This window comes from Eumetopias jubatus, unplaced genomic scaffold (assembly GCF_037043125.1).
Source record: "Eumetopias jubatus isolate StellerSeaLion01/CBP00866 unplaced genomic scaffold, mEumJub1_p1.0 scaffold_11, whole genome shotgun sequence".
Taxonomy (NCBI): Eukaryota; Metazoa; Chordata; class Mammalia; order Carnivora; family Otariidae; genus Eumetopias; species Eumetopias jubatus.
Genome location: NW_028274817.1, coordinates 68536547 through 68562774, shown reverse-complemented (window position 1 = coordinate 68562774; position 26228 = coordinate 68536547). Strand labels below are relative to the sequence as shown.

The following is a 26228-nucleotide window of genomic DNA, read 5'->3' as shown; positions in this document are numbered from 1 at the left end:
TTTGTGGGACTTAAAAAGAAATGCGTTTTTATGACTTTTAAGCACTGCACATAGAATAACTCCAACTCATCATATTTTAACAGTTATTTTTCTGGGGCAGGATGTATTTTAAACATGCCTATGTTGGAGTGTCTGGTGGATCATTTAGGATCAGTGTCCTGTTGCTTGATGAAATCCAGATCACTTCAATGAAATCCAGATGGGGAAACTGGGTCTCTGGCAATGGCCGCCAGATCTTCTCCATATGAAATCTCTCTAGTCTGTATGCAAATTCAAAACTCCATACCCTGGAAATCCCAAACCAATCAAGTGGCGCTCCGCTTCTTAGTTACTGGACTAAACACAGGGAAGCGATTCATTCTTCCCTGAGGAAATAAGCATGTCTTACATACATCTATCTTGGCACAAAAAGGGCTGGCTAAGCAAATTAATAGTGTAAACAGGATTGCACTGGGGAATGTTTGTCCTACTTAGGAGAATAAACTTTTTGTGCACTTTGTGCACATCCACTTACATACAAATAATTGATATGCTAATTACCAATGATTCTTAAAGCTCCTTCCCCGAGGTGCTGTATGATGCTGTTAGTCTAGGCTGAATTACTAGCATGTCCAGTGCTTGAAAGTAATAAAAATGCATTTAAAAATATTCCATGATTCAGACTGACTTTCCTCTCATTAGGCCGAGTTACTGAGGCTTGCCTATATTTAAATGGGAGAGATATTTTTCTACTTTCATTCCTAATATATTTAAGCTGTCCCCCCACCCCTACTGCTACATCCCTTGCCTTTCTCTTTGGGATTCTTCTGCTTGGAGTGGACACACATAAACCCCTTTCCCTCTGGCTCACTCCTCAGCGGCACTTGCATAGTCTCTAGGCAAACACGTTGCCTTTAGTGCCTGGCGCGTGCACACACACACACGTACCCTTTCACTTGCTAACTCAATGGCTGCTTGTTCAGTATGGTTTTTTCTTTCTTTCTTTCTTTCTTTTTTTAAATTTTATTATGTTATGTTAGTCACCATACAATACATCATTAGTTTTTGATGTAGTGATCCACGATCCATTGTTTTCGTATAACACCCAGTGCTCCATGCAATACGTGCCCTCCTTAATATCCATCACTGGGCTAACCCATCCCCCCACCCCCTCCCCTCTAAAACCCTGTTTGTTTCTCAGAGTCCATAGTCTCTCATGGTTCGTCTCTCCCTCCAATTCCCCCCGCTTCATTTTTCCCTTCCTTCTCCTAATGTCCTCCACGTTATTCCTAATGTTCCACAAATAAGTGAAACCATACGATAATTGACTTTCTCTGCTTGACTCATTTCACTTAGCATAATCTCCTCCAGTCCCATCCATGTTGATGTAAAAGTTGGGTATTCATCCTTTCTGATGGCTGAGTAATATTCCATTGTATATATGGACCACATCTTCTTTATCCATTCATCTGTTGAAGGGCCTCTCGGCTCTTTCCACAGTTTGGCTATTGAGGACACTGCTGCTATGAACACTGGGGTGCATATGGCCCTTCTTTTCACTACATCTGTGTCTTTGGGGTAAATACCCAGGAGTGCAATTGCTAGGTCATAGGGGTCTGTTCTTTGGTCCTTCTTTAGAGACCAGTGGGTATGCCTCCTTCCTGATAGTGCAGTGGGTAACAGTGCACAGAGAGCAGAGCTCAGCCCAACTTAGTATCGGGCCTTTTTGTCAGGTGGGGGACACCAGACCTGACTTAATCTCTGTACGGTCCATGTCAACAGAATACACTGAGGCAGCTCATCAGTGCTGGCAGCTGCTGGGTGGAACAGCAGTGTCAGGTGCGGTCATGCAAAGCTATAACATGTGAAAGCTAAGCCTAAAGGGTAGTTTTTCTTGGCTTGACTGAAGGGACAGAGCAGTGAAAACATCAGAGTGGGGGAGACTTGGGATGGGGGTAGAGGGTACATCGTGGACAGCAGCTGACAGGGGTAATAGGAGTTTGATGTCAGAACATTCTATCAAGTACAGATATGGTCAATTTTAGAATTCTTTTCAGAGCAGCCCTGCACGAAAGGGTATAATTCCCAAGATTTCCATTTATGAGCATGGTCTTCCTGTCTCTGGATAGTTTCAGAGCATGTTCTAGCATCAGAACCTATTAAACTGCTGTGGAAGAATCAGGTCACTTTCTCCAGGGCATAGGGATCATTCAGCACTAAAAAGAGAGAAGGAAAGGTGCACACCGGACTGGCAGAACAAACCCACAGAATTCCAGATTGGCCTCCTTGACTTAAATGAAAAAAATATCACCTGTGAAGACTGCTGGAGTAGGGGGCTGTCATGGTGTCAGGGCTACTTGGTGCAGGAGTTTAGGAACTCTTGGTCATGAAAGATACTGGCCAAGAGGGAGAGGAGAAGAATATAAGAACTGTCCCTCTAACCACCTGGATTGATTTATTTATTTTTCAAAAGATTTTATTTATTTATTTGACGGAGAGAGACACAGCGAGAGAGGGAACACAAGCAGAGGGAGTGGGAGAGGGAGAAGCAGGCTTCCCGTGGAGCAAGGAGCCCGATGCGGGGCTCGATCCCAGGACCCTGGGATCATGGCCTGAGCCAAAGGCAGACGCTTAAATGAGCCACCAAGGTGCCCTTAAGCGCCTGGATTTAAAGCTCAAAGGATCAGAGAGGGAAAAAAAAAAACAGTTCTCCACTGCAACCCTAACTAAGTACTGGGGACAGGCAGGGTGAGCTCACTGACAGAGGGTACAGGACAATTTAGATAATTGAGGTCAGTATCCTCCCTCCAAATTATCCTATATTCATAGGCCCTTGATATCTTTTGAATGTAATATCTTAAAAGACACATCCAACTAGGAACAATAAACGAATGGCCCATTTTGGCCTCATTTTCACCCGTGGCTAACGTTAATAGCAAATTTAATTAGTGTCTGAGTCATCCATCTTCCAGAAACAATAGGCAATTTTACATCTGCCATACCACATGTAGAGGCAGGATAGAAGTTTACCAAATAGAACAAAAGCGTTTAATGCAAATAACTTACTCATAGAGGGCTGAGATCAAAGTGTAAGGCTTAGAAAATGAAGTAGCAGATTCTGTTGCCTTTATCACTGGGCCAAAGTGAGCTAGGGATAAGGGTGGTGAAGCCATGACCCAACTGAAGAGGGGGAGAAAAATTTTGTAAAGAATTTTTACCAGCTCTCAGATTGTGATAAAAATGTAAGTAAGGCTATCTGAATATCTGTTCTCAAATGCAGATTTCTAGAGGATTCTTCCCTTCTCATCAATTGAAAGAGAATTTCAAAATATTTGTATTGCTTAAAATATTTATGTATGAACACGTACTTGTATAGCTTTTGCCACATCACCACGCCCAGAGCAGTAGGCTATAATTGTTGGGTTCTCTTTCACTGAGAATCTACCTACCTGATTGTAAAATTGAATGATAAGGAGTTTGGAGTCCCAAGTGGAAGATAAATTCTAGATGATTTATCATTACAATGAAAGAAAAACCTATCATCATTAAAACATCTCTTCTTTAAATATTAACATTAAAAGTCAATAGTGAATGGAAACATTTCACTTAAATGTCCTTTAGCGATGTCTCTTGGTTCTCATTTTATTCCATTGGTATTGGATGAACGGCTGATAGCATGGATGAAGAATCTCTACCCTACACGTAGATATGGCCTTCTGCCAGGACCAAGAGATGATATAAATTATGCCTACAGTTGCAAAAATGCATAATGTTAAAAATCTTTAGCAATACCAATTAAAAAAACACACGTGAAACAGATATAATTCCACAAGAAGACCTCTATAAAATGACATGTGACACTATTTACTTTCTAAAGCAGAAAGTCAGGATTTTCTCCACTGAAAATAAAGGAAAAAGCAGATTTACAGAATCTCCATGTTTCCAAACTTTAATTAGGAATTTAAAACCCAAGAAGTAAAATCTGGCAATAGTTATTCTTGTTTTCTATCCATAAAATTACAAATGAATACCTCAGGATTAGGAGATTCTATTTTCCCCCAAAAAACCCAAGTTGCACTTTGATGAACATAAACGTGACGAATTATGTATACTACAAATCATGTGGCTCATATGCATAAACTTAAATGGTTTCTTTTTAAAGGGGTTTTCTGTAATTCCCTGAGATAAAATTTTCCAAGAAGTCTTGGGGATGGTATTTTTGCTTTGTGAAAAAAAATTCTTACTTCTAGGTGACACTTCGGGGATGTGGTAGCTTGATGGTTAACAGGCAGACAGATGTGGATTTAAACTCTGGCTTCACCACTTACTGGTTGTGTGACCTGAAGCAAATCAATTTTTCTAAGCTCTAGTTTTCTCATTTGTAAGATGGGAATCAGAACACCTACCTTTGTAGGCACTGTAGATTATATGTTGCTATAAGGATCAAATGAGAAGGATCAAATAAATGTTTCGTGCAATTCCTGACATAGGCAAGTGCTCCCTTGGAGCTAAGCTCCAGGGTGGGAGCCTAATCCGTCTTGTTCACCACCGTCAGTACCTAGATATGGTGCCAGCATAAAGCAGATGCTCAATAGATATTTGCTGAATGAATGAATAAAACTGTGTTATTATACTTAAACATACACAAATCCCCTACTTGCATGGTAGCTCCCCCACTTTATTTTTTTAATGTTTTAAAAATCTTATAAGATGACTTGAGGTGCTCAGTTATTTCGTAGGGAGGTCAGAGTGGCTTCAGAGAGGTGAATTGTGGCTCACACAATAAACATAAACTACTGAGACATTATATTAAGTATTAGTGATGCTTTTTTCTCTTCCTTGTTGGATAGCCATGGAGCTCAGTATAGATGGACAAAAGGAATTCCCCAAAGGAATAAAAACTTAGGCTTAGGGACGCCTGGGTGGCTCAGTCAGTTAGGCGTCTGACTTCAGCTCAGGTCATGATCCCAGGGTCCTGGGATAGAGCCCTGTATCGGGCTCCCTGCTCAGTGGGGAGCCTGCTTCTCCCTCTCCCTCTGCCTGCCACTCTGCCTACTTGTGCTCTCTTCTTTATCTCTGTGAAATAAATAAAAAAAATAAAATCTTAAAAAAAAAAAATCTTCAGCTTAAATGAGCTCTTCCTTTAATGAGCTTGCTGTTGCCCTAGAGAACAAGTTCTTTCTGGGTAGTCTAGTCTGGTTAGCCCATGCACAGGACAATTAACATTTGCAGTTAGCAGTTGAAGAGGTATAAAAAATTATTTACAATAGAGCAGTATAATATTTCTCTCATAAAAGAAAGGAGGCAAAAATACGAAGTTTTTTTTTTTTTTTCCACTCCTGGGATCTTTAAATTTTTCTTTAGGTCAGTGGTCTTTGAGGGGTAAGAAAGGTTTCTTTCAATTTTGAGCTACAGAAAATAAGCCACAGGACTCAAGGTAAATAGGCCAAGGACTGAATACAGGTAGATTTTTACTTTAATAAACTACTATGAGGAACCCTAGTTCAGCAGAATGAGATTATTTCCTTGGTTGGGTTGATAGCTCTTACGAGCAAAGTTTTGCATATGTGGATATAAAGACTGCTACTGCATGAAAAGTCCTGTTTAATAGAGCCTTTCATTAGTCCTGTTCATTGTGAAGTTTGTTTAACAAGTGTTTTTCTTTTGGTGAAATATTTATGCAGTGTCTGTACTTAATTATCTCACCAAGTTAATAGTTGAATATTCTTAATAAAATGTGAGGGTGATTTTTCCAAAATGTTGAACTGTCAACTTCAATATATTTTGTATCCATACACATACTATATATATATATATAGCTTTCCTATGAGGTACATAGTAATTGGATATTTAGTTAAGGCTGTTTTTTTGGCTGTTAGGGGTATAAAATGATAGGTAGGATAAAAACTAAGAAGTTTAAGTACAACCCTGAATTTCTTCTTCCAAACTACACATATATCATAACAGTTCACAGTGGGCAAGTGGTTTGGTCATTTTGCAAGATTTGAGGTTTCAGAGCAGTACCCTACCATTTATCAAAACCTCTCTTGAACCCACAGCAAGGAAGTACGTGTCACTGTCCTTCTGTCCCATAGTCTTTAACTATAAATGCTCCCAAAGTCATCAACGCAATGTTTTAGGTAATAGCTTAAACATTATTAAGACTATCTCATTGCATTCAGATGCAGTTCGAGAGCAAGAACAAGTTAAACATAGGCAGAGCAGTATTTCCTCTTTCAGATGACATAGCTTGGAAACCAGCAAAACCCTCCCTTTGGCAAAACAGCCTTCCTCTTCCAGCAAACTTTGTGTGTATGTGCTCATGTGGCCAAGGAGGGGGAGTGGGCTTTCATGTAAATCAAGATTATAACCATCGTCTCTCTACTGGGCCCACAGCTTCTATTTGAAGGAGGAGATGTGCTTACAAGAATGATGTTGATATTGCTTTATGCTAGTTAAAACAGGGTTCTACTTATAATACCAACTCTAGTAGCTCCCATGAAAATTATGGGAAGCTTTTGGGAATCAGTGACCCTTGCCCTTCCAAATGAGTATTGAATGACCTAGGTATCTCTGACTGAGATTATCTTGTATATAAGATGGAACCCAAGGTCTTTTGGTGCTGAAAATGTCTATGTAGATTCCTTATCTAGTCTATTAAAAAAAAAAGAAAGAAACCCTAAGCCCCCCCCCTTTTTTTCTTAAATTAAGAGGGTGTGCTCGGGGTGCCTGGGTGACTCAGTCAGTTAAGCGTCTGCCTTTGGCTAAGGTCATGATCCTGGGGTCCTGGGATTGAGCCCCATGGCGGGCTCCCCACTCAGAGGGGAATCTGCTTCTCTTTCTCCCTCTGCCCCTCCTCCCGCTTGTGCTCTCTCCCTCTCTCTCTCTCTCTCTCAAATAAATAAAATCTTTAAAAAAAAAAAGAGGGTGTGCTCAATCTTAAGATGAAATCATTAAGTCAGACTAGCTGGCAAAGTCAAAAATGCTATAGCAGAGGAAAAAGCCATACAGGAAGAAAGGATAGTAAAGGAAAAAGGACTCATGAATCCCACAGGGAGAGGCAGTTCAGGAGCAAACTAGAAATTGAGTGGCAAATGAAAATTAGAGCATCTTTTAAGTGAACCAGTAATAAGAGATCTTTTATTTATCACAGGTAAGGAGCAAGCCAGAAAATCAATGGGCTCATGGAACATGAAGGATTAAAAGGAGATAGCAGATACACTGCATGACTTTTTTACATGAGTAAGCCATTCCTATGTTGACTATATCTTTTGAGGTAGGCAGATGGGTCAGCGGTCATAATGGAAAATGGGCAACAGACTCTGCTTCCCAGCAACAAACTACAAGCAGTCAAAAACATAATGACTGGAACTAAGTGATATAGTTACCAGGGCTGAACCTCTGCAGAACTATTTAGTTGGCAAAGATTGTTTTGGTTTTTTGTGCCTCTTTCCCTCTACTGCTCCACTAACCCAATTCTTGATCCTCTGAATGCTCAGGGTGCTCGTGCTCTAACCCTTTCAAAACTTGCTATGGAGAAAGCATACATCTCTGGCAGAGTGAAAGTTAGGAGGAGGGGTTGTGGCAAAATTCCACTTTAAAACCTATTTCTCATTGTAGAATAAAAGTGTATTTCCTGTTAAAGGAATTTCAGGCAACAGATGGGAGAGATGTTTGGGTCAGGAAGCCTTCCTGGCACCCTTGGAATCAGAAGTGCCTTCACATAACACCTTGACCAGACCTGACTTCTGAAAGAAATCAAAGGGGACAATTACTGTACCTCTAATGAAAACCCGGAACCTGTTATTCTGGATGATCACTGTGTAGATTGGTGGTGTGCCTCCATGAGGCAAAAGGGGCCCTGGGAACTATAAGGTGATAAGTGTCTGGTACTTTAGTAAGCAAGCTGGGAGAATCTTTAATCAGTGCTGGCCTCCTGTACATTAGGGTGGGGGCAGCAACATGATTTCTGTAAAGGGAAATCATATGTGATCGCCTGTGGATCTTTTCTTTGGGGCTAAATTCACTTTTTATTTATTACTTATTTTTAAAAAGATTTTATTTATTTATTTGACAGAGAGAGAGACAGCCAGAGAGCACAAGTGGAGGGAATGGTAGAGGGAGAGGAAGAAGCAGGCTCCCCACCGAGCAGGGAACCTGATGCGGGGCTCCATCCCAGGCCCCTGGGATGACCTGAGCTGAAGGTAGACGCCCAACCAACTGAGCCACCCAGGTGTCCACTAAATTCACTTTTTAAACAATTCTAATTAAGTCTGATACTGAATCTATATTGAAACAGGAATTACTATGGGATAAACATTTTTTTTGTCCTGTAGTAGGAACTGGTTTAGAGAGACACAAGGGGGAAAATATAAAGGAGAAACAGACATTATGCTCATGGAAGGAGGGTGAGTAGTAGATTTCCTTGGGAGTGGGCACTCCCCAGGTCGGCAGAGAATACTCAGCTTTTCTCGTCAGTGAAATGCCAAAATGATGGGGGATAAAGGTAGATCTCAAGAGGTTTTATGATTGGCAGATGGGCTTCAATAGGGGCATGTGTAAGGTAATTTATTTAGGGAAGGCCAGATACTACAAACTCTCCCTGCAGGATGATGGGTGCTGACTTTTCAATTAAGGCCCAGGAAAAAGCAAGCTCTAGGAAACCCTGTGGACAGAGCACTGAAGAGAAAAACCGAGTTTCTTGCTATGGTAAAAAAAAAAAAAAAAAAAAAAAAAAAAAGAAAAGAAAAAAAGAAAAAAAAAGGACAGCAAAATGTTGAGCACTCTCGAGAAGGGGATTAAAAGAAAAACAAAATAATTCTCCTTTTACACAGAACCACAGGATATCTTCATTGGTAAAGTTACATAAGCAGCTCTGATCTGCACATCTCAAGAAGGACAGAACAGAGCCTGAGGGGAACAAAGAAAGGCAATTAAAACCATCAATGGCAGGCTCCAAAAATAAAGGCCTTTTCAGTCTGACAATACAGAGGTAGCCAGGGGACATGGATCAAAACCATGAAGAGGCTAGAGCTGCTGCATGATGACTTGGCTTGCGAAATCTCTTGAGCTAAGAAGCACCTTTGAAGCATCAAGTTTTTATTTTTTAATACTTCTGCTTTGTTTATACAACCGCTGGTGATGATGTCTAGCGTGGGGTCTTTTGGGGAGCCCCTGTTTCCACCAGAGGGTGGGAGAAATCTGAGCTGAGTGGGCTAGGAATCAAAAGCACCTCCATCCCCATTACTTACCTTAAGTAATGTTGACTTGCTGACTTCTAGTCGGACTTACTTTCTCTACTGCTGATGTCAGCAGCGAATTTGTACCTAACCAATCGCCAATTTTTATGAATATGAGTTTACCCCCCCCTCCACCGTCCTGTAGGGCTTTTCAGCCCCAATGGTCTATACATTGTAGTCTTGGCACCAAACTGTCTTCCTACAAGTGGTTGTAATTTGATCCTTAACCACAGTAAAAAGAACAGATTCCTGACCCCAATTGTAACGCAAAGGACAGAACTCCAGAACTCGTAATGAAGAACTTTCTAATATTTACACCAGCGGGCGGAAGTAGATCTCCATAACGGGAAGCGGAAATGAACCCTTCCAGGCTAATGGAATGACATGCATGCAGGTTTTGGCTACGAAAGTAGCAGACAAGGGATAACCCAGGCCAGCTCAGAAGCTCTGCTCTTGGGATGACCTTAATCGGATGGGACAGCAGGTAAGATCAAACCAAGAGTGTGGCTCTGTTCCAAACACTCAGCTCTCCTAAACAAGGGATGGCAACCTGATCAATTAAGTATAATGAGCAGTGTACAAAAGCTACATAGGTATACAGTGGCTCTTTTTTTTTTTTTTCCAAATTGTTCCTTGAAAACAAGAATTCTTAAGATTGGGGGCCCTTTCATCCTACAGAAATGCAATCCACTTGTTACTGGCCCAGTGTTGCTGCCATACCTTTCACAGATGTGGTAATACTTCTCATCCTGTATGCCGTCCTGAATGGGCACATTTACACTGTAGTACCGTCCCTTCCCTAGGCCAACATCAGACACGTCACCTGTTCCTGTGAAAGAGAGGAGCACCAGGAACAGTTTTAAGAACACGAGCATTAGAAAACTCGAAGGATTCTCTGATAGGAGTTCAGGACAGTAAAAGGTCAAGTAGAAGAACGGTCCTGGATTAGTGATGATTTCTGAGGGAATGAAATTAAGAAAAATAATACAGAGAAGTAACTGTTGTAAACAATGTTGGGGAAAGAGGAAAACCATAAGAAAATGGAAAAATCTTAGTTTCCACTTGGCTAGATCAAATTAAAGAACAGAAAAAGGTGAACTCCTTTGCTTGACTTTCCATATGTCTTGGATTGATATAATATTAGTATATCATTGCACTTATCGGGATGTTAGGAGTTACAAAGGGTATCTGATAGGACAGGAAGTATAAGTGACCTGTCTATTGACAGTCCATAAAAGTCATCTGGAGAAACAGTAGTACATTCCTCCTATCATTGTCACCCAAAACGACCTGTGTTAAAATGTTGCAGAGTAGCACCAATAAAGTACCAACAGCATGGAACTCTCCAAACATGAAACATAAGGATGTATAGAAGAGCTGTAGCATTTCTTCTTCAAATGTAACACTGAGCACACAGATTACTTGCCTGGGAAAAATCCCGGGGAGAATTTGTGCAGGGACACTGTCATGACTTTGGAGGTGAAACTGAAGGCATCTTCTACACCTACCAGAGGGGGGGAAAAAAAACAAACAGCAGAAGAATCACTTTATATATGCAACTCCCGTTTGCAACAACTGAAATGCTAGGAAGCAGCTGTGGGAAGTAAGAGGGAGGATAGCAATAATAAAGCTAACAAGCTGAGGAATAAAAGGAACAAGACCCTCCAGTCTTTGATCTCTTTTGTTATAGGATGAGGTAGAACTCTGGTCCCAAGTGAAGTTTTGGGGTTCCTTTTCGAATGCATGGCAAGTTATAACTTGACTTGCCCTTTCCAAGCAACGGGATGTCCAGGCTCCCTTAGACAACCTCTTCTAGGACGCCTGGGGGGCTCAGATGGTTAAGCGGCTGCCTTCGGCTCAGGTCATGATCCCGGGGTCCTGGGACTGAGCGCCGCACTGGGCTCCCTGCTCGGCGGGGAGTCTGCTTCTCCCTCTGCCCCTCCCCCTGCTCATGCTCTCTCTCTCTCTCTCACAAAAATTAATAAATAAAATCTTTTTTAAAAAAGAAACAAAACAAAACAAAAAACCTCTTCTAAAAGGTGTGGAAGGCTCGAGCTCAGAATCGAAGCATTATCAATAGGGAACTGGCACCATCTTGGAAGTTTTATGTTCTGTTTTGTTTCAGTGGTTCTAGTTAAATTCTTGGGATTTTTTTTTTCCCAAATAAGTACAATGTGGCAATCCTCTGCAAAACATTAGGCATCATGTAGTGAAAACCTAATAATAAAGTGCTTCTCTATGATACAGATTTGGTTATAAGCGCCCTTCACCCAAAGTCTAAGCAGCTTAGAGTGTATCTTTCTCGCCAAAACAAGGAAGGCTAACAGTCCTGCGCATTCCTTAATAGTACCTTTATAACAAAGTTTTAAAGCTTGAAGAAAGAAGGTTGGGGGGGTGCTTTTCTAGAAAGGTGTCTCCTTTCCACTTGAACAGAGGCAGAAAATGAATAGACGTCTGGGAGATGGAAGATGTAACTCTTATGAGCCACTACTTATTTCAGAAAAATGCACTGCCCACCTCCACACCTTTCCTCCCAGAATCACATATTGTCATACTATATTCAGACAGTCCATTTGTAAAATGGAAGGACTATTAGCAAATTCATGTACTATCCTCTTCTATACTTCAAATAAAGAAACTGTCTCTGTGTTTACTTAATGCTTTCAGTCTTCATTAGAGGCCAAAAGAGACCTTAGAAAAATATTAACTGTATTTGTGTATCACAGGTATGTTTGAATTTCCCAAGCCTTATGTTTTGCCCTAGGGAGGCAGTTAAAACCAGTTAAAGGCTCCAGGCACAAGGCATTAAGTAAACAAAATAAAACAAAACAAAACATATTAAAATCGCATTTTAACTTAGAAACTGAAGTATAAACAAGGACAATTCATAAAAATCCTGATTATTTCTTGATCCACAAAGGTGGTACCAATTTATCCTTCTATCAGTGGTGTATGAGGGTTCCCATTTTCTCTCACCCTGACTGTCAATGGGTGTTATTATTCTTTTTAAACTTAGGTAGAAAAAAGGATCTTGTTTAGTTTGCATTTCTCTGAGTGTTAAGAGTGTTGAGGACCTTATCGTATGTTTAGCAGCTATTTGTATCTCCTCTCGTGGGAAATGCCATTAGGTATTGTTAGCAAATCATACTTTAAAAAAGGGACACAGACAGATAGGTGGAGGGTATGGGGCTGAGTGTGAAAGAGAACAGTGGTTAGGTAAACAAAAGGAGGTGAAAGAAAGTGAGGACAGGCTAAGAGTGCTAGTGAAGCCACCAGAGGATGCTAGTTATGGAATCATGGGAGATTTAAAATAAACCAAATGTGTAAGAGTTTGGAGGCAGGGCAGAGGTCACTGGAAGGGAGGTGCTGAAGAGGGGGAAATAAACTGAAATGAAACACACCATAAAAGTTGGGCTAAAACAGGAAACTCTAAATGGTGTAGAAATAACATTGCAAATGGAAAGAACGGTTTCAGGTGACAGTCATTTCATTCTTACGTGGTTCAATTAGAGTTGATTCTATTCTTGAGCTCTGAGACTAACAGTTTGAATTTCATAATCATTCATTCAACAAATATTTTACTGAACCACTGCTATATGCATAGTTCTGTTTGTTCAAGCCATTGTGCAGGACAGAAAGAAGTAAACAACTTGATCTCTGCTCTGGAGGAACTGAAAGTTTCTATGGGAGGAGAAGACAGACACATTAAAGAGTTAACTAACAATACAAGACAATATATAATTAAGTAGCAAGTCAGCGATATAAACAATACAGGACTTGAGGAGGGGAGAGAACACTTGGGCTGGAGTGGTTAGGGCAAATGTGCTACTGTTGGAACTTGAGCTCCTGGGGGGAACTTGGAGGAAAAAGCAAAACTAACTTAGGAAAGAGTAATGCAAAGTCGGGGGGGGGGGGGCATGGTGGGAGCACTGAGACATGTCTGGGGATCACTGAGTCGAGTAGCCTGGACAGCAGGTAGTGAGCGAGAAGACTGGTGACAGGAGACAAGGTCTCTTTCAGGCAGGCCTCAAAAGACAGGGCAAAGAGTGTGGACTTGACCTTGCAGAGCACTGCTTTTTTAAAGTGTGGCCTGTGGACTGGCTGGACTGCAGCTAAAAGGCAGCCTCTTGCGTTTCGTGACCGGACCCTACTAAATCTGAGTATCTGGTGGACATGGCCCAGGAATCTGCATTTTAAAACAAGTTTCCCGGGGTCACCATGCTACATATGCGAGTTTGAGAACCACTGTTACAGGCCAAGGGTTAGCCGACCAAGGGGCTACATGGCAAATATTTTAGGCGTTGCCAAGCCTACATGGTTTCTACTGCATTTTTTTTCTTTATGACCTTGTAAGAATGTAAAAAAAAAAAATTCTTAAAAAATTGCTGGCCATACAAAAACAAGCCATGGGCCAAATATTACCGTCGTTACAGGCAATAAGGAGCCTCTGAAGGTTTTTGAGCAAGGCTGTTTCGCGTTGGCTGAGGACTCAGATACTCAGTGGACGTGGTTCTCAAAATGGTAAATTGGTTGTTTTAACTCTTTTCTCCGTTACCTTTAATTTTCTGTCACCATTCCATGGAAGCATCCATCTAGATGAACTCCTTGGGGAGGTCTCCCCCACAATTTCTTCCTTCTTTTTCTGTTTTGGCAGGAGAGCTGATCCTATCCCCTGTCATATACTATTCTTTTCCTCGCTTATGCCTTGATTATGTTAGTTTGTCTCCCCAAATCCCTGGAAACAGGGAAGCAGCCATCACTGGTGGGGAGGAGAGGAGGGGCTACCCTTAATTAATTTTACTGGATAAGTGTTCCTAGGTCATCGGAAACATGTGTCACACACAGGATTTATTAAAGAAACAGCAAGTGGGTAACTGTCACTGAAGCTCTACATTCTAGATGGAGAGTACGTAGGAGGGCTTGGGTAGTACCCTTCCAGTGAAATCCTCTAAGGGGGCATTAATGGCCTGAGGCAAATCAAGATTCTGCTGCTGTTAAAAGTTACACCAGGTGGGGGCGCCTGGGTGGCTCAGTCGTTAAGCGTCTGCCTTCGGCTCAGGTCATGATCCCAGAGTCCTGGGATCGAGCCCCACATCGGGCTCCCTGCTCAGCGGGGAGACTGCTTCTCCCTCTCCCGCTCCCCCTGCTTGTGTTCCCTCTCTCGCTGTGTCTCTCTCTGTCAAATAAATAAAATAAAATCTTAAAAAAAGAAAAAGTTACATGAGGTGCCCTGAGTTTGTGCAGCACTAAATATTTTAGCAATACAAAGAAAGTGGCACAGATTCTGATCACTACATGAGTTGGTACCCCTATGGGTGAAAAATTCAGAGTGTTAGTCCATTATACACTCATTCAATCTTAAGAGTAGCAACGAGGCTGTCAGCTGTAACTGCCGATTTCACTTAGAACCTATGCAAGTGCCCTGAGGGAGGTGACTGAGCGCTGAGGACGCACTGGACAAGATCTCCACTTCTTATCGTTCTCTCCTGGAGAACTTTGCTGGTGGAGGAGAGGGGAGGGGAAATGACAGGAACCTGATATTTTAGAGCATCTTGGTCAGCACAGGAGGAACTACGTCACTTAGAAGAATCTCTCTTCTACCTTACTTGAGGATTCTAGAAGAATTTCAATTGCAACAGGCATTTCTCCTTTTACCAGTCGCCTAGAAGCAGCTTTACTGATAAAAACCTTCTGGCCTAGCAGCAAAGCACCTTTGAAAGTGAAGGGCTTACCATCTCCATGGTGCAGATCCAAATCCACATAGAGAATACGGTCAAATTTCCGTCGCAATCGTAATATTCCCAGGACAGCATCATTGAGATAACAAAAACCAGATGCTTCATCTCTGTAAGAAAACAAGTTGCTACAGCCAACAGCCAAAAGCAATCCAAGGGAGTCTTTACAGCCAAGGCTCTAACCCTTGAGATCTATTCCAATTCCCCCTTCTTTTAAGAAAAACAAAAATCTACCTACACAGATTATATAGTAAATGGCTCAGAATGATCAGGGGATGGAGTGTTTTGGTAAACTACATATTCAGGTCAATTGGTAACATTTTCCAATTTATGATCCCAGATTTTCAAAGATTTAGAATGTTCTACCTAAATTGGACAAAACAGAGCTTTTCTCTAATGATTCAGGAATGGTTTTGAAGACTTGTAGTACCCTAGAATCTAGAAGGGGCCTTGAAGACCATCTTGCTCAGCCAGATGTAGAAGATGATGGAGATTGGAGTCTCTGTACTGATCGTATGACATAACCTAGAAGTTGTTCCTTTCTTTCTTTAAGTTTTTGCACTTGTTGCTCATAAAAGCTGAGTGTAAAATGTACAAATGCATAACCTCCTGGGCGGCATGTGGTTGCCTTTCGGTAAATGTGATTATTACAAGAGAGACTGAAGCAGCCTCCTCTAAAGTTACTGTTTCCTTCACTAAACTTGTCTTCAGTGACTTCACTGGTGTCCTTTAACTTTCTTGCTATTGGTGATACTGTGTCACTTTAACCTCTTGTCAACATTAACCTACTCCTCTATTAAGAGGGACCTACTCTTTTTATTAAGTTGCCATTAAGTCTTGTTGAGTAGATGTAAAAGAGACTCTTTATCATCAAAATGTATTATAGTTTATTTTTAAGGCCTCATCCTAAATGCTTCAATCTCTTCCGCTTCCACAGACACTTTAAATGTCCAGCCCATTTCTTACCCAAGTTCTCCCTGATATTTGACTTGAAACAGTTCTAAGCATGAGCATCATTTAAAATAGCATCTTCAGTACTATGAGATTGTAAGATCTTTCTAGTCCACAATGCATAAACTTCTTCATGAAATCTCTTCCATAATAACGTTTCATATTCTGAACAATACCCTGGTTCACAGGCTGAATCAACGAGACAGGTACATTGGCGAGCAGGAAGTTGGTAAAAAATATCACTGAGCATTGATTTTTCTTATGAAAGTGAACTCAGTGATCATCTAGCAAAAAATAGTTTGGCCTTAGATATGCACCCGGGAAGAAACCAATATGAGAAAAAGATCGGCCCACCCACGAATTCTCTGTAAATAAGAGTTTTGAAAGTTCCTGGATGCTGTTTTCGAATCATGAAAGGCTTACATTTTGTCAGTCTACTGTCTTAGCACAACAACAAAGAGAAACATCAATAACTTTTGGATAGGTAAGACAGGATGTTAAGTGTTAGGCAAAAAGAGGAGTGTACAGCATAGGGAATATAGTCCACAATATTGTAATAACTTGGTATGGTGCGAGATGGTAACCGGACTTATTGTGGGGATCATTTGGTAGTGCATAGAAATGTTGAATCACTATCATGTATACCTGAAACCAATAGGACACCGTATGTCAATTATACTTCAATAAAAAATAAGTAAAGAGGAGGGAGGGGGGAGGAGGAGAAATACAAATCAATGCAGGACATACTTTTTCCCCTCAGAGCCTACAAGAGAGACAAGTCATAAGCACAGAAAAACAAAACCAAAAAACAAACAAACAAGGCAAGCAGAAATAATATGGTATATAAAGAATACCTGCCTCTAAAAAACCTGGCCCCCTTCCTTTCCTCTGAGATGTTATTTGTTAACGATCATCCTCCCTATTACAATAGCTTAGATAATATTAATATTATTCTGTAATTCAGGAAGGCCTTTGCATGTAATATTTTCCTAATATGTTCTTAAAGGAGCTCTAGTCTCACTGGAGTATAGAAATAAGTGCTTAGATAAATAGAATATTCCTAACATTCCCAGAAAATAAGGAAACTAAACTTTGAAGACTTTTAATGTACTAAAAGAATATTCCTTTAGAAACTCAGATGTTTTAAGAATTCAAGTTGGCATAATTTACGTAAATCTTTGGCAGACAAGACTAATTTAATAAATTTGGTTACTAAAATTGGCTACGTCTTTTCTAATTTATCAGTGTTAAGTATAATATACATGTAGATTTTTATCCTACTTGAGTATATTCTTCCTAAATTTATACAGGTTTACTAATTAAATGAGCTAACATTACTTCTACTAAATGTCTGAAATTATGACAAATGTAAATTTGTTTAGCCTAATTTAATCATTATTCTAACGAACTTTATTTCAACAGTAATTATGTTTTGTAGTATGTCAGCTTGAAGATAATTTACAAGATCTTTAGGTAACTGAAAACTTTGGGCTGATATTAAGTTGAGTTAATGGATATTCATTAGATACCTGTATCATTTCTAAGAGAATGCATTAATTATTAAGCATAATTTTGGGTTTATATGCTTTTGCTTCTTTATTTTTACATGCTACAGAGAAAAACTCTATGTATTTGGGTCTGTTAATGAACATGTTCTTTTTGGCCACTTATAGAAGTTGTACTATAAAGGATGTGTATGCATCTAGAAAATGGCAGAAGGTTCACAGAAAGGGAATTTTATTTGTTGAGATCAAAGTTGGCTAAGGTTTGATGGGCTTATTTATCAGATTTCCAAAAAGAACTTCAGTATCAAAAATTATATGCTGCTGCAGAGCTAGAGTTTGGTTTTCTCTTTGTTAAAATGTAATTTTTTTTGCATTATTGGCCTTCTCTTAATAACAGGCTGTAAAGGTTTTGCTTCACTAAGTAATCTTCAATAACAGGCTGTAAAGGTTTTGCTTCACTCTCTAAGTAATCTTCCTCAATAAAAAAGATTTTGTGTCTTTCTAGAATAACCTTATATGGCTTATGTTGACTTTCTTATGGCCTTGATTATTTAAGAAAGCAAAGTCTTCTTACTTAGGAAAGAGATGAGGTTCTTTGTCCTTTTTTGTAAGATTTATTTATTTATTTGTTTGAGAGAGCTGGAGAGTGAGAGCCTGAGAGCTGGCCCAATGCTGCCTAATGCCGGGCTTGATCGCAGGACTCTGAGAACATGACCTGAGCCAAAACCAAGAGCTGGTCGTTTAACTGAGCCACCCAGGTGGCCCGAGATGAGGTTCTTTATGGTCATATTAGCTCCTATGTTTATGTTAAAAATCTTTTATCGTGGCTTTGGTTAAATAGAGAACCAAGTAGCATTTTTCAGTGATCCATCATCTTATCTTAATTGAATCCCAGAAGACCCTGGAAAACCACAAAAGATTTGTTCTTTCACCTTATAAAAATAGACGTTCTAGAAATAATTGGGTTTATTTGTTATGTTACTATTGATGAGATGCACAGGAAGAGTTGCCACATCAGAAGAGATGCTCAGCTTTCCCAAGGTTAAATTGGTGTAGGCAAATTGTTATTAATATAAATGTTTCAGAAATTGTATATTGTATAGGAAGTTCCTAAAGATCCATCAATGTCCTCACTGGCCATGATTTGTTTCTATTTGTCAGAGTCATTATGCTGCTTTGCCAGATTTTAGATGACTACAGTATAGTGTTTTCAGTGGTAATTTAAAAATTTTTTTATTGTTAACTTGGTTTCAACTTTATCGTGAATCTCACATCTGCTAGGTCATTAGTTTCAATTGGGGATTCTCAGCATTTACTTATGGGATTTTATTAATATATAGATGTTTAAGACCTACTCCAGTTAACTGAACCTCTTTACTTGATATTCTTGATATATTTTGGGGATATTCTATATATATATATATATCAGGATTATTATAGGTTATATTTAAGGCTTTTTGTCTCTAACAATTATGTTCATCCATTTTTATAAATTAGATATAATACCCTCTCTTCTTTGGAAATAGGGTTAATCATTATGTTTATGGATATTCTGTCTAAAAACTTTTTTGGGATTGACTTTTATATTATTTTGCATGCCACAGAAACAACTACATGTCCTTGTCAGTTGCATTATTGTTCTTGTAATGAATTCTCATCAGATCTTTCATTTTTGAAAATGATCATAGCAAGTTAACCAAAGCTTTTGTACGTCTTTTGCTATTTACAGATGGTTTTGTTTTATTTTCGTCTGATGTGTCCCTGAGAGCACTTGCAATCAGGTACAAGCTAGAGTGCTTCATCTTCAACAAAGAAAGGCTTTCTCAGAGCCCCATGGAAAATGATTTTGCCAAATACTGAGTACAGGCTTTTTATGGTATAACTGAAATGACTTTGAGACCATATCAATGAACTGAGTCAGGATTTCAAGAACTCTAGTTGACAAGTAAACGGGTTAGTGAGACCGCTGCTGCAAGGTCGAGTGGAACAAAAACTAATTACACAGACCTGAATGAAACTGATGAGGGATGATTGTGGATTTTGTTGAGAATATTACTGATGTTTTAAAGCAGACAGACCCATAAATAGAGAACAAACTGATGGTTGCCAGATGGGAGGAGTGCGGGGATGGGCAAAATGGGAGAAGAGGAGTGGGAGGTACAGGTTTCCAGTTGTAGAATGAATAAGTCATGGGAATAAAAGGCACAGCATAGGGAATGTAGTCGATGATTTTGTAATAGTGCTGGATGGTGACAGATGGCAGCTACGCTTGGGGGGAGCAAACTCCATAGGTTATATGGAGTTGTAGAATCACTAAGTTGGACACCTGAAACTAATGTAACATCATATGTTAACTATGTTTAATCAAAACAAAGACTACTGCTGATGTTTCAATGTTCTGATTTCTAGATGTATAAGGGACTCATTTCTCTTTTTTCTTATGCTATCTGTAACTCACAATAATTTAGTAAACCAGGCTTTTTGCAAACAGAAATGACACACTTGTAAATGATACCTCATTGTCCCTGCCTGAGCCCTCCAGGATTCAGAAACTCTTGTCGAGCATTCTGATTTCCATAGTAATATAATTATCTGCATAGGTTCAATAAGAATTATCTGTCCTACCTGTTATCAGGACATGACTGGAAACATTGGTTATATAACCAAGGCCTTGCCTGGAATGTCATATTGGTCAATGATGCTCACTGAATCAGACATGATCAAACGCTTTTAAGGAAGTTAAGGTTGACTTTATTGAGCGATGCACACAAAGCCCTCTTGGGAAAACTAGCCTGGTACCTGGTACCTGGCTTACAGAGTTCCCAGTCTTACAAGCGAGTAAGGAAGGTTACTTCCTGGCAAGCCCTTGGAAGCTTAGGATATCTTGGAGACCCCAAGAAGAGAGGAATTGTCCCATATTCATAAACACTGCAGATAAAATCTCCTTAGCTTGGCTTCCTAGCTTTAACGGGCTTTTAAAATTTCCAAGTGAGATTTCTTATGGAAACTTCCAGCAAAACAAGCTTAAGAAGGTCCAAATGGTAAATTATCATTCTTGCTGCACCTAGGTAAATAATCAGGCTAAATCTGATGAGGCCAATTTTTATTTTTAAGTATTTGTTATTGAGGTAAAATGTACATAATATTAAAATAACCATTTTAAACTCTGTAACTCAGTGGCATTTAGTACATTCCTAATATTGTACAACTTCCACCTCAATTTAGTTCCAAAACATTTTCACACCTCAAAAGAAAACCCTGCACTAATTAAGCAGTCATTCCCTGTTTCTCCCTCCTGCTGGCCCCTGACAACCTTCAATCTGTATTCTGTCCCTATGGATTTACCTATTCTGGATATTTCCTGTAAGCAACATCATACCCTATGTGATCTTTTGTGTCTGGCTTCTTTCTCTTGGCATAATGTTTTTGGGGTTCATCCATGTTGTAGCATGTGTCAGTGCTTCATTCCTTTTTATGGCCGAGTAATATTCCATTGTATGGCCATACCCCATTTTGTTTATACATTGATCTGCTGATGGACATTTGGGTTGTTTCTACCTCTTGGCTTTTGTGAATAGTGCTGCTATGAACATGTGTGTACAAGTGTTTGAGTACCTTTTTTCAATTTATTTGGATATATACTCAGGAGTGAAATTACTAGGACATAATGGTAATTCTATGTTTAACTTTTGAAGACAGCCAAGCTGTTTTCGATAGCAGCTGCACCATTTTACATTCCCACCAGCAGTATACGAGGGTTCCAATTCCTCTGTATCCTCATCAACACTTGTTATTTTCTGTTTTGCTTTTTCAATTCTAGCCATGCTAGTGGGTGTGAAGTGGTGTCTCATTGTGAATTTGATTTGCATTTCCCTGATGACTAATGATGTCAAACATCATTTTGTATGCTTGTTAGCCATTTGTTTATCTTCTCTGGAGAAATGTCTATTCAAGTCCTTTGCTCATTTTTAAATTGGGACTGTCTTTTTGTTGTTGAGCTGTATGAATTCTTTATATATTCTGGATACCAGACCCTTATCAGAAATATGATTTGCAAATATTTTCTCCCATTCTGTAGGTTGTCTTTTCACTTTCTTGCTAACGTACTTTGATACGCAAAAGTTTTAAATTTTGGTGAACTTCAATTTATCTATTTTTTTCTTTTGTGGCTTGTGGGACCAGCTACCTTATTATGAGTTCAAGAATAATCTTTCTTTGAGATTATCTTTGATAAAAAGGGACGTGACTGTTCAGAGAAATTTTGTGTTTCAAAGGAAAACTCTGTGTCATCTATAGCACACCATTACAGGTATTCAGAATCTAGTCTTGTCTTTGAGCTATCCTCTCTTCATAAACTGCAGGTTACTCATGAGTATGCAAACTTTGTCTTCTCTGGTAGAGATATAATTGACTTCACCATGCGGAAGAATCAGTTTTGGTATCTACTTGGAAACTGGACTGGACCTTGTTACCCTGCCCAAATTGTTGATCCTTACCAAATTTTCTATTCTTCCAGTGTTCTTCAATATCTGGCTAATATCCTCCAAATGAACTTCTCCAATTTTTCTTCCTCTCACCTGACTTGGAGTCACCAAAGACTAAAACTTGACTGCCCCAGTCCCTATCAGGACCCTGTGTTGCCTTATAGCTTCGTCTTTTCTCTGGGATCTGAAGCAGTCCTGCAAGCTAAAGCCCAATGACTTGATATAAATCTGAAAGAACTGGTCACCACAGCAAACCATGTATGACTGGAATTCTCCTTGAACGAGCTGCCACCTAGAACACGAAGGGTGTCTGAAGAAATGCTCAGGTCATGCATGTCCTTCTGTGAGAGGTAACCTAGACTATGGACAGTGTCACCAAGAACACTGACATCTTTGCTCCATGAGTGGTGCTGCAAAACAGATTTTCCTCCATTGATGTCTTAGAATCCACTTGACTGGTTACCTTCAGGTTCAATTCTTGGCTGGCTCTTTTCTGTAATATAATCTTTTATATTATTTTTTTTCCCATTTTAGTCTTCCCTCTTTAAAGATGTCTGAACTCCAAACCCTACAACAACTGACTTTTGCCACTACCTCTCAACAGATTGTTCAACTAGTTTTAAAGGAGCAGCTAAGAGTGCTCAAGAGACTATTTCTTAGATCCTGCTTCAGCATACTCAGGAGGTTTACCATTACCTCTGAGTTGCTTGGTGATAATACTCGTCTTGAACAAAAGGGGAAAATGACATTGTTGAAGTTTGTCTGAGCCCTGTGCGCCCCAGAAAGCAGTAATGTTTAAGAACCTTGGCCCCTTTTGTTTTCCAGGAAAAGGTGAATTGCAAGGTACCATCCTACCCCAGCATATTACTTTAAAATAATACCCATCTCCATCTTTCCCAATGACTCCCATAAGACTTGCAGATGACTCCCTTGTTTACCTGTCTCTGTAAAGCCCCAGGGTCCCTTTTCTTTGAGATATTCCTCATTAATAAATGTTCTCCCTATTGCAATAGCTGAATAAAATCATTTCCTCATTGTGCAGGGCATTTCTCTTTCACATCATCAACATAAATGTATTCAGATGATAGATAAGGTTCAGCAAACATACATCTGAAAACTCTGAGAAATGTGTCTGCAGCACTGTGGTTAGGAAATTTTTTAAAAAGTAAGCTCTACACTCAATGTGGGGCTTGAACTCATGACCCTCAGATCGAGAGTCATATGCTCTACCAACTGAGCCAGCCAGGTGCCCCAGGCAATATTTTTTTTCTTTACCAGAAACATCTAGCTTCTTAAATGCCCTGGTGAACTGTAAACCACAAAGTCAATTTTTAAGAAAAAGCACAGGGCCCAGTCAACTGCATTTACTCACGTGTATTTGCTGTTTTTATGTCCATTAGGCCACAGATCAGGGATGCTTGGATCTTGAATGACATTAAGACATTTTTTTTAAAACATCAGGTGGCTACCTCACCCAGGCAGAGCCAGATACCTGCACTGTTCAACAGCTGCATTGTTACTGGCAAAGATTTTGCAACATTTTTTTTTTCAGTCCTGGCATCAAAATTCAGCATCATAGATTTCCAGTGTTTACTTATTTGGCCCTTCCTATTTTCTCTTTTAGTGTTAGCATAACTCTTATAATTCTTTACTTTCATTATAGCTATTTTGGAACCAGCTGGTAGTATGGTTTGGCTTTTCTCTGTTGTTGGCATATAATAAAAATAACGGACAACATTTATTGAGTGATGATCCTGTGCCAGGAACTGTCCTAGGTGCTTTCAATGTGTTAACTCAATCAATTTTCACAGCAGCCCTGTGAGGTAGATACTATTATTATTTCCATTTTAAAAATGAGGAAACTAAAACAGGGAGATTAAGCATCTTGTCCAAAGTCATGTAGGGAGGAAGTGGTTGATCTTGAATTTGAGTTTAGGCAGTCTGGCTCTTCTGCACATAAGCTTAATCACTTTGGTAAAGAGCTATGATATCCTTCTGTCAACATTTGTTGCTTTTCCTCTCCTTCATAATTTCTTCCACCTCTCCTTCATGCCCATTCCTGTTTCCATTTCATTTATAATGTTGCTGAAATTAGTCTACCTGGTCAGTTTCCTCTTACCTCTTTGCTTATCTTTCATGCACCACTTTACTACTTTTTCTGTTCGCCTCCCTCCCCTTTGCCATTTTCTGACTTGCATTTAGAAGCTTTTTGGTCAAAAAAGGAACTGCCACAGATCCTTCTAGTAGCAACTTTTCTCTCCAGGTTTCTCCTACAATATCCCACCAAACTTTAATCCTTTTCAACTTTCAGGTTATGTGGATTTGGTATAAAGGTTTTTGTTTTTTTTTTAATCCCCCCCAAAAGGCAAGTAAGTGACCCAGGGCCAAATTTGTACCAACTGACTTCGTGGTGGTCCTCTCCTCTATAAACCCAATTTAGCTACTGTCCTAGTACTTTTGGATTTAGAAGTTATACAGGAATATGTGTGAAAAAGGATTAGGTCAAGAAGGCTCTACTTGTTAATAGAAACAAATCCATTAACTGTGTGACAAAACGGAAAATGTTATCCAGGAAATAAAATAAATGTGACAGCAGCATAATTCTACATAGTTCTCTCTTTCCACACCATTTGACATGATAAGCAGTCTCTATTAAAGACAAATGAAGGCTTGGGAGAACAGCAATAAGGTAATATTTGCCTGAAAATGAATCAAGAAAAGGGACTATGAATTCATTATGGTGAAAAGTGCTGGAAGGCCACTTTCAGAATTCACAGACCATATTTCCCTTTGGATAATTATATAGTCCAAGGTAAACGAATGGGAGAAGTGTAAAGCAGTTCTATTTACCGCCAAGAACCTTAGCTAGTTTATAAACAAAACCTAACATTTGCACTACAGAAGAGTCAAAGTGGTGACTAGGTCCCTGATAATTGCTGTAAGATTAATTCAGTTAGGGAATAAATTGAAGCGACAGGTCAAGATGAACTCAATCTACTTGTTGTTTCCTTTGGACATGCAAAATCTCATTTTTTGGATCTAAGCTTTTTAGCACATTTTTCTCTGATGACATAGAATTTTCAGGTTCTAAACTATGGTTTTATTCAGTAAAGTATAGATTAGCAAGTCAAAGTCTTCACTTGGCTAGTGAATTTTTCTTTTAATATCACTGCTTTTAGGGAAGGAAGTAAATGAGAAGAAACCAAACAATTTCCCAAATTTCCCAGTGTATACCCCAGATTCAGTCCAGATTTAGTCAGTATCTAGGACTTTTGGTGATCTTATCCAATTAGAATCATGGGTTTGCAGAAACACTGTGTAACTCTAAGTGATAGTAGCAAGATTCAATCAGGTCTGGTTTACTGTGCTTACTAAGGCAGAAAGCTATAGACATTTTTTTTAAAGGTTAAAGAATATGTATAAAACAAATAAAAAGTCTGGTGCAACTGTTCCCTAAATCAGAAAAGTCCATTAGCCAGAACATTCCATTCCTGAGCATTCTGGTTAATCAAAAAAATTACTTTTTACTTTAAGCTCTCAATTAATGAACTTAAAAGCCTCAACGGTTTAGACATCAATAATGAGTTGAGGAATTCAATGTACTCTCTTCTTCCACAAGAAAAATAACATTTTATGAATAACTGATGGAAACCATGTCTGCTCAACCTTTCCAGTTAAATAGAAAAAACACAAAAGCACTGGCAAAGCAGCTGTCTCAGGCTTAATATATATGTATTTGTATTTCTGCACCTGGTCTTGGCACATGAGATGAGTGTCTCAGGAGCCAAAGACTTTACGTGCTTGCATCCCCAACCTACGTAATATACCCCATTAAATTGGCTGGAGTTTATATTAGGTGTGGATAGGAGGAAATGCCATTCTGCTCAGTGAACTGATCACAACCTCTGCCGAATCAGGAGAGAGGGAAGAGTGCTTGCTTTAAAAATGCAGGGAATGCTTTTCAGACTTTCTGGCTTCTGCTGATGCAAATCTAGGGTAATTTTTTGACATCCAAGAAAAACATATGGGAGCTCCTCAATGTCCTTTGGCTATAGGATTAAGCCCCTCGACAAATTTTACCATGTATTACTGAAATTGTTCAAAATTTGGATTGAAAATACCTAGGGGTGTTGTCATGTTATATCTACGTTAATTATGGTATCAAAAAGACAAAATATAAAAGGTGGAACACTATTTTTTACACCTTTTCTGCAAACAAATGACTAGCTACACTCGGAAATTTTGTTCACAATTATAATATACATATATTCTACTCAATAGTTTTCAGCTGTAGATTGTGACTTCCTAGCAAAATGATAATTATTTCTATTTTAT

General features: G+C 39.4%; 1 protein-coding gene across 2 annotated transcripts in view; it reads right to left on the bottom strand.

The window, feature by feature from the left end:
* Positions 1–26228, bottom strand: part of HDAC8 (histone deacetylase 8) — a 215054-nt gene that overhangs the window by 140162 nt on the left and 48664 nt on the right. For both annotated transcript variants that reach the window (XM_028101510.2, XM_028101511.2), the window contains exons 5-7: positions 14951–15063; positions 10645–10722; positions 9939–10047 (exon numbers count right to left, since the gene is read on the bottom strand). In XM_028101510.2, the coding sequence (XP_027957311.1) occupies positions 9939–10047; positions 10645–10722; positions 14951–15063 (300 nt within the window). The remainder of the gene's footprint in view (positions 1–9938; positions 10048–10644; positions 10723–14950; positions 15064–26228) is intronic.